Source organism: Helianthus annuus, chromosome 9 (assembly GCF_002127325.2).
Source record: "Helianthus annuus cultivar XRQ/B chromosome 9, HanXRQr2.0-SUNRISE, whole genome shotgun sequence".
In the NCBI taxonomy this organism is placed as follows: domain Eukaryota; kingdom Viridiplantae; phylum Streptophyta; class Magnoliopsida; order Asterales; family Asteraceae; genus Helianthus; species Helianthus annuus.
This window is the reverse complement of record NC_035441.2, coordinates 139,436,803-139,449,378: the sequence shown is the minus strand read 5'-3', so window position 1 is coordinate 139,449,378 and position 12,576 is coordinate 139,436,803. Positions and strand designations below refer to the sequence as shown.

At 37.2% G+C, this 12,576-nt stretch overlaps 2 protein-coding genes across 3 annotated transcripts; one reads left to right on the top strand and one right to left on the bottom strand.

Moving 5' to 3' along the window:
• The first annotated feature begins 693 nt into the window (after positions 1-693).
• LOC110889802 (mannose-6-phosphate isomerase 1) lies at positions 694-4,107 on the top strand. The gene is made up of 5 exons (XM_022137366.2): positions 694-1,229; positions 2,154-2,321; positions 2,876-3,085; positions 3,176-3,442; positions 3,530-4,107. The coding sequence occupies exons 1-5, from the start codon at positions 912-914 to the stop codon at positions 3,959-3,961; spliced, it is 1,395 nt and encodes a 464-aa protein (XP_021993058.1). The 5' UTR covers positions 694-911; the 3' UTR covers positions 3,962-4,107.
• A 6,834-nt stretch (positions 4,108-10,941) lies between these two features.
• LOC110889801 (ribulose bisphosphate carboxylase small chain 4, chloroplastic) lies at positions 10,942-12,231 on the bottom strand. 2 transcript variants are annotated; one of them, XM_022137364.2, is made up of 3 exons: positions 11,724-12,231; positions 11,488-11,622; positions 10,942-11,375 (listed from the first exon to the last, which is right to left on the bottom strand). In XM_022137364.2, the coding sequence occupies exons 1-3, from the start codon at positions 11,889-11,891 to the stop codon at positions 11,145-11,147; spliced, it is 534 nt and encodes a 177-aa protein (XP_021993056.1). In that variant the 5' UTR covers positions 11,892-12,231; the 3' UTR covers positions 10,942-11,144. The 2 variants fall into 2 exon arrangements, with proteins under 2 accessions (XP_021993056.1, XP_021993057.1); XM_022137365.2 differs by having other exon boundaries at positions 11,264-11,375; positions 11,495-11,622; positions 11,724-11,969.
• Between the last annotated feature and the right edge of the window lie 345 nt (positions 12,232-12,576).

Sequence of the window (12,576 nt, the reverse complement as noted above, 5' to 3'; positions counted from 1 at the left end):
TGCTCATGACAGCTGCTTACTTTCGAACCTTTTTGGCTTTCAACTTTTTAAGCTATTTTGCGTTCTGATCAGTTTATTAAGCTTTGAGCTACCCATGTCATCATACCACCTACAAGCCCTTTGGTGTAAGACTAATATATATATATATATATATATATATATATATATATATATATTTATTTATTTCGTAAAACTAGTGAATTTTGTGCAAATATGTTATCACGACTTCAAATATCGCTATTGTGCTTCAACCTTTATGTTTTTAAGAAATACATTTGGACAAATTGTGACATTTGAGTAAGCCTGGTTTGGTAAATGTGAAAATATGAAATATGGTGATTGGTTGAGGTGACTTTATATAATTAGATAATATATCATTTAATATTCTTAAACCTAAAAAAATAATTCAACTTCGCTCCTCGCCTACAATACCCCACACGTCCACTGCCCTAGCACTCGTCCGCGCCTGGTGTATGGCGGTGTTCTGCGCCCATGACAATGACATGCTAGGGCTTATTGCTCCACAACATATAACCTTATTTAGATCTTATGAATCTGGTCTCACTAAAAATAATAACGAAATCAAAAACGATCTCGGTTTTAACAATCTAAATGTGGGGAAAAATTAGGACCACAACAAAACATGTTAAAACATCACATTACTACATTACAACAACAATGTATAACATCACACAATGACATGATAGAGGCGAATGAATTTTAGGGTGTGATTTCAAACTTTGTATAAACTCAAAGGGCAATTCTAGTAATCCCTCCCTTAAACTTGGAATCTGGTTCCACCAACACAACCAACACCTCGTGATTTTTGCAGATTCAAAGGCGCTGTCGCCACACCTTCACCGACACACGCACACCTATCACCTTCCAACTTACAATAACTCCATCGTACAATGGTGATGGAGATCAACAACAAGCACGAAGGGGATCTAATAAGGCTCAAATGTTGGGTTCAAAACTACGATTGGGGCATAATTGGCAACGAATCACTTGTCGCAAGAACCTTTTCAAGCAACTGTGATTGTGAAATTGAGGAAAGCAAACATTATGCTGAACTTTGGATGGGGACTCATGATTCTGGACCGTCGTATGTTGTCGGAGAAAAGGGGATCGGAAATGTGAGTTTGAAATCGTGGGTTTCGGAGAATCCGGAGGTTTTGGGTGATTTGGTTGTTGGGAAGTGGGGTGTTGATCTTCCGTTTATGTTTAAGGTATTTCAGTTTTTTTTAATGATTTGATTGTGTTTGTTGTTGATTTCAGCAGATTTGGTTTCAATGTAGTTAGGGATGTTACATTGTTGATTTGTTTTAATGTTTTCTTTTATTTATGAGGATTATTACTGGTGTAGCTGGTATTGATTTTAATTGGTGTTGTTGATAATTTACATATATTATATAGGGTTAAGAAAACAATTGCAGTTAAATTATTGGTAATTGCAGCTTCTTGATAGGCGAAGATACACAAGAAGTGAATCGATATGATTGTGTGGTTAGTTGAGTCATACTAATCATGGTTTTGAAAAACGCGCCTCAAGGCGAAACGGCCAAAAAACGAGTCTGAGGCGCGCCTTATGGGGTTTTTACTGTATATGCACCTCAGAGGGGCTGAGGCGCTAAGAAATGCTGCGCCTCAGGGCTCAGGGGATTTTGATAGTTATTTTTGATGTTTTTTTTTTTACTTTTTGTGTCAATTTCAAGCATTTCATGTGTGTTTTTGATGAATCTGATGATGAAATTAGTTAGTATTATTATTTTTATAATATATATAAGTTTTATATTTATTTATTAATACCGCCTCGGCCTTACGCCTCGTGAGGCAAAGGGAAAACGCCTCGAAACTCGTCTCGGTTCTTTTAAACCTTGATACTAAGAATAATAAACGTTAGTCTATGCATTCTATATGCTGTAGTTTTGTTTGGTTTTGCTTTGCTTTGCCATGCTATGTAAATGCTGTTGCTTTAATTAAGTTGTATTTAATTTAAATTTTCAACTGTAAATAACCATGATCGCACCTTAACAAATTTTGTATTTTGATATTATATATTTTATGAGCCAGATCCAATTAAAATGGAATTATGGATGGTATAGTTGTGTTATCTTATAACTAATGCAAGACTACAACTGCATGTGAATCAGGTTCTTTCAGTTGCACGGGCATTGTCAATACAGGCCCATCCTGATAAGGAATTGGCGGGGTTTCTTCATACGTTGAAGCCAAATGTGTATAAAGACGCAAATCACAAGCCTGAAATGGTTGTGGCACTTACAGAGTTTGAGGCTTTATGTGGGTTTATTAGCTTCAAGGTAAACACATATTTCTAGTTCTGTACAACTTTGTTGCAGCATTAACTGTTTCTTCTTATTGTCTACATGCGTGCATGATAAGTCAGTTGTATCTGTAAGAATTTGTTTGTTTTGACCTGTTACCCTACCCACCTACGCCGTCCATTTTTCCACCTTGAGTTTTGATCATTGATCTGACATTCTGACTGATGAATTTGTTGCAAAAGTGTCACCCTTTTCTATATTATGTCTGGCTGCATGAAGAAGCAAAGTGATTCATGTTTCTTGGATACTATGATAAAGACGTTCGCCACTTACATGTGAAAGCACCAACATGGAGACCTATATTTTTATTAGTTTTATAAATTCAAAGTTTCGCAAACTTTCAGATAGTGAGTTCCTTGGGTCTTGTTTGCACTGTTGATTTTGAAGTTCAAAATTTCCAGACTATTTCTACAGCAGGTTTTAGTTAGTGTGATCCTAAAATTGTATTCAAACATTTAAATTGAAGACATTTTTTTTTTAAATTGGTATCATACTAAATAAAGCTCTGACAGACTTGTGATTAATCGTAGGAACTTGAAGCTGTGCTTGAAAGTGTTCCCGAGATCATGGAAGTGGTTGGTAATGCATATCCAGACCAAGTTTTGCCTGTCAATGTGCAAAACGAGGAAAAACAAACACAATTTCTTCAGTCAATTTTCATTAAACTCATGTCAGCCGAAAGTAAGGTGGTTTCTGCAGCTGTCACCAAATTGATCAGTCGGTTAAATATGGAAAATAAGGTACCTACATCCACTTCATAACTATTAGTTATAATGTGCATATAATAGCTTTGAAAGTTAATGACTAGTCATTCTTTTCATCACTCTTAGACAAGGCAGTTAACTAGCAAAGAAGAACTAGCATTGAAACTAGAAAACGAGCACCCGCATGACATCGGGGTCATAGCATCCTTCTTCTTTAATCACGTGAGGTTGAACCCTGGCGAAGCTTTGTATATATCACCAAACGAGCCTCACGCATATTTGGGTGGTGAATCCGTCGAGTGCATGGCTACTTCAGATAATGTCGTACGTGCTGGACTTACCCCAAAACACCGCGACGTCAAAATCCTTTGCTCAATGCTCACATATAAGCAGGTCACCTTACACTCTTATTCAATTATTTTTTTCTTTTTTTTTCTTTGTCATTTGACTATTGTTCTGATTATGTTTTCATTATCTCAGGGCTCACCAGAAATCTTAAAAGGTGTCCCGGTAAACGAGTATACGAAACGATACAACCCTCCTTTTGAGGAATTCGAGGTTGAACAATGCGTGCTGGACCAAGGTGCATCCGTCATTTTCCCTGCAGTACCTGGTCCGTCGATTTTCTTAGTTCTTTCAGGACAAGGATTCATGTACACAACATCATCAGCAGCAGCAGCACCATTGTCGTCACCATCATCATCATCATCATCATCACCGATGTTATCACCCTCTTCATCAATATCACCGATGTCATCACCGTCATCATCATCCTCATCGTTAACGGAGGGTATGGTTCGTGGGGGAGATGTGTTATTTGCTCCTGCAAACACGGAGGTTCATGTGAGTACAGACTCGGATTTGCGTTTGTTCAAGGCTGGAGTTAACCACCTAATGTTTACAAAAACATAAGATGGTATCGAAATGTACATGTGTGTATGTATTGTTATGTTATGTAATTTTTTATAGCAATAAACTTAAAGTAACATATACCAACTTGTTTTTATTGTACCTATGTTATTTTTTTTGTAGAAATATATGTACTTGTTTGTGTTTTACAGTGTTACTCATTCTGTCGGATGAATTACGTGTTTATAACGGCATTAGTTAGACTAGTGGGTATGGGGGCCGGCTTGGCCCGGCTTGGCCCGGCGCCGGACCCCCACACCGCCCCCCTGGCCCGGCTTCCATCAACATCGGCCACCCACAGCCGGGTGGGCCGAGCCTAATTCAAAAAATCCAACCGTTAAAAAACGGCTAGTTTAATAAAAAAAAAATCAATTTCCTTTTTAAATAAATACCATAATCCCACACCTTTTTTAAACCAATTTCTCTCATTCTACTCCCATTCTTCTCCATTTCTCATCCTTTTTTATAAAAAAACTCTATATTTTTTATACCATTCTCTCCCAAACATGAATCCATTCAACCCAAACAACCCCAACCCGAACAACCCCAACCCGAATAATCCCAATCCGAACCAACCTAATTTTTTTTCTAGTCCCGCTTACACTCCGACTATGGATCCTTCGTGGGGGGCTTCGCAATTTCCGTTTTCGGGTTTCCAACAAACACCCAACGCCTTTTCACAAATGTCTCAACTACAACAAGTTCAACAATATCAAGCGCTCCAACAAATCATGCAACGCAACACGTTTGAACAACTACAATCCCAATCGCAACCCCCGGTTCAACTTGAAGATGATGATGAAGAAGTCGTCCCCGAATCACCACCGCAAGAGCTCACGCGCAAAAAAAAGAAAGGGAAGGGAAAGATGGTTGAACCCGAAACCGCGCAAAAACCGAGAGCAAAGGCGAGGCAATGGACGAAAGTAGAAGAGGAGGCGCTAGCTATGGCGTTTACTAAGGCCTCTAATTGCCCGATAGTCGGTATAATTTTTTTTTTTATAATTTTTTTTTATTTTCGGTTTCTATTTTTTTTATAATTTTTTTTTTTTTACTAATGCACTATTTTTAAAATTTTAGGAAACAACCAAACGGGTAGTAGTTTTTGGAAGAAGGCAACGGATAGGTTTAACGCGATTATGGAGCATGGGGAGGCTCGTGATGTCGAATCCGTCTCGGGCAAGTGGCGTAAAATGAGCAAGGTCATCAACAACTTTAACGCGATTTATAACCAAATTTACCTTAATCCTCCAAGCGGGAGTAACGAGGAAGATATTCTTAACCTTGCTATCGCCAAGTGGGACTCCCAAAATCCAACGCCTTTCCCGCACTTCCGAGCATGGAGGGTTGTAAGGAAAGAACAAAAATGGAAGCCGGTTCCAAATGAGGTCGCAACGGCCAAACGCACTAAAACTTCTGAGTCCGGAAGCTATAGTGCGGGAGGCTCCACCGCTCGATGTCAAATTGACATAAACGACGACCCGGAAGATGACGAGGATGCGTTGCCCATTCACGAGTCGGAACGTCCCACCGGGAGGGACAAAGCAAAAAAAGAAGCGGCCGGAAAGCGTAAAGTGTCCGGCTCGAGTGGAGGTGGCGGCTCGAGTGGAGGTAGAGGCGAGAAGGCGTCGTCAAAAATGGACGACTTGATAAACGAATTCCGTTCGTTCAAAGAGTTCGCGACCGAAAAGTATAGTCACAAGAAAACCGTGTCGTCCGACTATGCTCGAGCGGAAGATTTTAGGATTATGCGGTTGGATCTCGACTCGGTTCCGGAGGATGAACGCGAGGTTTATCGGAGGATGAAGGAAGAGGTGAAAAAAAAAATGGACGTCGTAGGTTTTAGGAAACGTAATTTTTTTTATTTTTTATTTTCGGTTTCTTTTTATTTTTTAGGAAATGTAATTTTTTTTTATTTTCGGTTTCTTTTTTTTTTTAGGGAATGTAATTTTTTTTTAAGGAATGAAATTATTTATGTTGTTTGATGTGGTGTTTTTTAAATTTTATAAAGTTTTTATTATCTTGGTAATTAAATTAAACAATAGAAAATTATAAAATAATGAGGTGGGGCCCCATCCTCCATCCCCCTCCATCCCTCATTTGGCTCATCCCCCACGAGCCGCCTACGTGGCGCCTACGTGGAGGCTCATCCCCGTGAGGATGAGCCGAACCATACCCTCTAGTCTTAGTGCTCAGTGGTCCCTGGTCGTTAATGGTCCCTGGACAATCACTAGATATTTGGTATGTGAGTTGCTTCTTGTTACCACAAAATTTGTAAAAAAAGAATGTATGAATTTAGTAAGGTTGCTCAATATTTATACTTTTTTAAGTCATTTTGCAACTAGAAATGCTTTTCATTTAAGTTTCTTTCTAGTCTTTTAAGATTAACATTTCTAAAATCTCAAGCTTGAACAAATCCTTTGGTTTTGATACCTTTGGTTCCCTTGCTCCTGAAGCTGTTGGTTTTCTGAACAGAGCGTAGAGGGTCAAACTTTTGTTTTTAGTAGAATTGGAATTGCTATTCAAAAGAGGTTGCGACGCAGCTTGTTGTCTTTTTACATGTCATTCATATGTAATTTTTCTATCATTATCAATGCAAGTTTGGGTTTATTGATTTAAAGAAAAACTATATAAAAGACAATATAATATAAATTCACGCAATTATCAATCACCTCTGAAAATTTAAACAAACCCGACCCATTGTGTGGAGGCTAGATTGAATAATTTTCCCAACTTGCTTAAAATCCCTCTGGGTTGGAAGCAATGAAACTGATGCATTAAACACGAGAGACATTGTCAAATTCGATGATACAAATCTATGTGTTTGGGTACTCCTTGTATTCAACAAGCTCCTTCAAGACCCGGGATCAGTCGGTACACCATACACCCAAACACAAGCAACTTCCACATTTTTCGCTATTTTCTATCATAGTATCCAGGGTATCTTGCATTGTCAGGGTAGACAAATCCGTGCTACAGTTACCGAAAAACAACAATGTTTTATTTACAAACCTTATATCTTCTAAAGGAGAGGTAGAAAATATTCTAATCCATCTTTATTACCATTTTTATTACCATTTTATATTTCAAAATATTCTAATCCATCTTTTCGGGTCTAGCTAACTTCAAGTTCGACTAAAATATATAAAGTTCACAGTTAGAAACATACTTAATAAACATATAAAATAAACCGCAAAATTCTTCAAAATAGTTATCGAATTTATGTTTGGTGTATCACACACATAGATGCCGCAATGAAAACAACATTACCATTACCTTAAATGTCCTATCATATGAATTATGATGTGTATCATCATAATTCCATGCCTTCAAATGGGTTTCAAGGGACATGGTGGTGATAATGTTTCTCCTTTATTTAAGAGGTGGATGGTTCAAATCCTGCAATATTGTATATTAGGTTGTTGTTCAAAACACCAAAAAAAACATGCATCCAAAAATTCGGAGGATTTGAACCATCCATCTTTTAAACAGAGAGAGGGGAGACACCCTATCATTACCATATAGGCCTACACCTATTGGCTATGAAAACCTTGCAAAGTCAAGTTTAAAAATAAGAAATTAATGAATAGAATAATTTTTAAATTTATAACACACTTAATTTTATAAAAATGGGAGTAAAATTGGGTAGTCAAACCCAAATATGAGCATGCTAACGACATGATTCACTACTCTCAACATTAACACTCCAAGCTACCTTAATCAACACTGGCAGGGGTGAAGCTTCTTGGTGTCCTGGGGTGTTCCGACTCCCCTGATTTTTCGCTTCATAGTGTTAATATTACCAAAAAATTATGAATTTTTTTTGTAGTGTATAATATTGGATATTTAAGAGTCTGCCTCTGATTTGGATTTTGAGAGTCCGCCCCTCTGATTTTTTGTTTAAGCTCCGCCATTGAACACTGAGTAACTATAAAGTTGAATTATTATCCAATCTATCATGATAACCCCCCAATCAACAATAACCGTTCATCATATAACCCTCAACATTCAGATGGAATGCTACCATTCATCATAATCGTCATATGAACCATCTTACACACCTTCAATAGACATTTTCCAAATGTAACCAAGTGCTCTAGTGGTGGGGCCACGGGTATTTAAGTTCCACCTATGGTGGGCCCGAGTGAGTTTTCCCTTCAGGTCTCAAGTTCGAGTCTGTGTGATAGGGGTTTCTCATTGAGGGGTTTAAATTGGGGATCTATTGTGCGAGGGATCTCTCTAGCGCGGACCCGGTTAAGACAATGTATGCTAGACCTCCTGACATTCGCGAATAATTCACACCTTAAAATAAAAAAGACATTTTCCAAATGTCCTCCAAAATGAGACCGAGCCATCACACTCACACTCGTATCAGTATGAGCCATTTACATGACTTTGCGCACATGGTGGTCGCCATATACTATTGGCCAATTTAGATCTTCCAGTTTCCCTCTCTCACTGCTTATGATCTCAAATCCGCCGAACATGGTGGTCACCAAATGTTGTTTTTCTTCGTCTTTGACTACATTCGCATTTGATTTCGAGCCTTAAGCTGGCTCTGAGCCGAGTTCGAGCTCAAATTTCAACTAGATGTTGAGTTTTTGAGCCAATGTGAGCTGGCTCTTTTAGCTTCGAGCCAGAGCTAAAGCTGATTGGGCTCGACTCGTCTCTCTTGTTAAGCCACCCTACCAATCAATCATCATGATCTTAATAATTGAACAAAAAAGTAAGTTGACATACACTTGTAAATTAAGGATCAAATACAAAGTGATTATATCATTAAGAGCGTGGGAAGTGATCTAGCCATTTAATCCATGAATGGCAAAAAGAATTTGAACCCGACGGACAAACCCTCGACTCCCGAAACCTTCTGGACATGTATTCGGTATGGACCATTTATGTGATTACTTTAAAAAAAAATTGTCAGTTGATAAATATGTACAGAGTAAAACGGCTAGGTTTTTTTTTATATAATAGAGAAGCAAAATTACATAAACAAAGAAAAAAGACAATATATATAGGAAAACAATCTAGGGTTAGTAGCTAAATGAGTTGAGAGATAAGCCCAATATATATAAGCCCACGCTTTATTATGCTAACAAAATCACCGGTATAGTATTAGATAATACATAATACATGACTATCCCCCACTTGTGGCCTAGCAGTAGGAGACTTGGGTTTTCCAATAGAGACTCAAGTTCAACTCCCACTTGTGTCATATTGGGGTAGATATTAGGCAATGATGGTGATAAACCCACCGAGGGGGTTCGATCCTGAGCCGCACCCCGGTTGTCATCCGGCTGTTACTTCAGCGAGGCATCTCGTGTGGAGGCAGTACGGTTTCTGGGGGAACGCCATAACCAAGTCTGACCAATCCAGCGCGGGACCGGTTAAGACAACGTAGTCTGGGCAGATCTTGGCTAGGGTGTGACATTGGGTCACTCAAAAAGAAAAACCAAGTCTGACCAACCCAGCACGAGCCCGGTTAAGACAACGTAGTCTGAGCAGATCTTGGCTAGGGCCGTCGTTTAGGCGATGTGACATTGGGTCACTCAAAAAGAAAATCACCGTTCAGAAGAAAAAAAAACATAATACATGACTTAATTACTTGAAACATACATACCCATTTACCCCAGCCACATTCGTAAACATTTTTTTTTCATTTGTCCTTTGATAATATAGTAATAATTTATTAATCTACTAACTTTTAGTTGTTCTATTTCTGTGTTTTTTTTTATATACAACTAGATAACCAAAAAAAATAACAAGAATTGTATCTTGAAAAGTCGGGCAATTACTCGATGGACACTAGGTTACAATCAGGACGTATGAGACTTGGATTACCGATATTTATCCCAAACACATCCAATTGTCATTCCCATGTGTATATCAGGTTTATACTATACTTAAATAACATAGAGTTAAACTCATACCTCAGCTTGGTAGAGGCGGGACCAAAGAGGTTTTAAGAGGATCGGTTAACTCTCACCATAGAAATTTGTTTTGTTTTTATATACAAAATCTAAGAATTTTCTATAGAAAAGAACATGATTTTGACCTCTAATTCTAACCGATAGAGAAGAGGGTATTATGATGACCTGCTTTGATAAAGAAATTTTGATTGCTCGGAACTTTAAAGTTGGAGATTCAAGGGCTTGATTGGAAGAAACTTAGAAAAGTGGATTAAAGAAGGCTATTACCTATCCCATACAACATATCTAGTACGTATGTCCAACAAAAAATTAGAGACAATAAATATTGGAAAAACATCATGGAAATGACTCTCACATACAAAACTAAACATGTTAAACTATAATATTAAATAGTTCGTTTTAGCTTTAAAATAACATTTTAAACATGTGAGTTTGGATGAAAGTCATCCCACAATTAAATAGTTCTTTTTAGCTTTAAAATAACATTTTAAACATGTGAGTTTGGATGAAAGCCATCCCACAACTTCCAACATATAGAAGGCCATCATCTCACTAGCCTAGGAGTTATTTTTTTCTTTTAATTGTTTCTTTTTCAAGTTTAGCCTATGAGTTATTTTTTTTTTCTTTTAATTGTTTTTTCAAGTTTATTCATTATGAACTTAAAAAGGTATTACTTATTAACAAATTTCATTACAAATTAAAAGTTAGAAGAATTTTTATACCATTTCATGTTTGTATTTCTTTTATAATACCTTACTTTTTATTTGAACAATAATAATTTATACGTAAATATCACATAACCTTATATTTGCAATGATTTAAACTCATGTCACTTTTTTTAAGTGTCATGTCAATAGATCACTATTTTAGTTTCAAAACACGACATTAAAGAATTATAATGCCTTACTTAAGGCTGTTAATTATTAGTTAGGCGACACATCAAAGGGTACATTTCAAGCGTAGAGTTTAGAGTCTAACTTAAGTGATTAAGTAATCAATTTTATTTGCATAAATTATCTTCAAAACACGGCACAAAGAAACGATACAAAATAATAATTTTCGACAAATGATTATTTTATATATGATATCTTTATCCACCTCATAGAAATCCGAAATGAAATACAAAATACAATACAAAATCACAAAATTGAAAACTTCCAAATTTGGATAAGAGATTGATGAAAAACCAATCCTAGAGATTCAAACAAAACCGACACATTACATGGAGGTTAGATTGAATAATTTTCCAAAGTAGCTTAGTAGCCATCTGGTTTGGAAGCGATGAAACTGATGCACTGAACTTGACGGACGTTGTCGAATCCAATGATACGGATCCATGCTTGAGGGTACTCCTTCTTGCATTCACCGAGCTCCTTCAACACTTGGGCGGAGTCAGTGCATCCAAACATAGGCAACTTCCACATTGTCCAGTATCTTCCGTCATAGTATCCAGGGGATCTTGCGTTCTCACGGTAGACAAATCCGTGCTAAAATCATCCATAAAAACAACAATGTTAAATTTACAACAATCAATTTTATTTATTCCTACAATAATGTTCAAAGTTAACTAATGATGTAAAATCAAGATGAGAATTAGACCTCCAACTCAAATTCCAAACAAGGAACCCACTTGTTGCGGAGCAAGTAGTCGACTTCCTTAGCCAATTGGGCTTCGGTTAGAGTCGGTAGGTATGAAAGGGTCTCGTACTTCTTCAAGCCAAGTGGTGGCCACACCTAAATAATTAAAACACCAAACCAAAAACTTTTAGTTTTTTGTAAGACATTTAAATAATTTCTTATATATATTATTAAAACAAAGTTATATATCTATATACCTTCATGCATTGCACTCTTCCACCGTTGCTAGGAAGGGAGGAAAAGTCGTTAGCCTTCTTGGTAGCGGGGAAGGCGGCATTGGACTTAAGTCCGGTGAATGGAGCCACCATGTTGGCTTGAGCGGGGGCGGCAACGCTGGCCATGGTTGAGGAGGAGATCGAAGCCATTTTACTAAGCTTTGCAATCCAATGAGTGTATACAGATTTTAGAGCTCTATATATAATAATTGTTGTACATGATCAACTAGATTGCGGTTTGCCATCTAACGGACAGAAATAAATCGATCAATTCTAACGTCTACTGATTTTGACCATTGGATCATATGGCCCATCCATATTGGCCACATAATTGCATGCCTTATCATTTAACCACCATAACGGAGTGCCACGTGGCAATCGATCAAGGGTCAGAAAACCTTATCTCATCTTCTTGTTGACATTAGACGGTATGGACCATGGGTGAGTGTAATAAGTTTTTCCATTTTCAAATTTATTACCTTTTTAAACTTCAAAAGTCAAAAATATCGTACCATTTTTTAATTTTTATATTAGTAAGGGATGAGACAACTCGAGTTCCTTTAAGCTCATACGTCGTGTTTAATATTCAAGTTAAGCTCACGAGCTCAAAATAAATATAAGCTCAAAAAAGCTCGGAAATCTTGAAATTTGCAATTGACGAAAAAGGCTTGCGAAAATGCAAAAAGGTCGAATCAAGTTAAACTTAAAATAGCGTTTTGGGTTTGGACCGGTACTCAACACAAGACCAACAAGCATATGTGAAACACTAAAAGAGACGAAATCAAACTTAGTGAATAAATAATAAACTTAATGAATACGACAAGAATATATACCA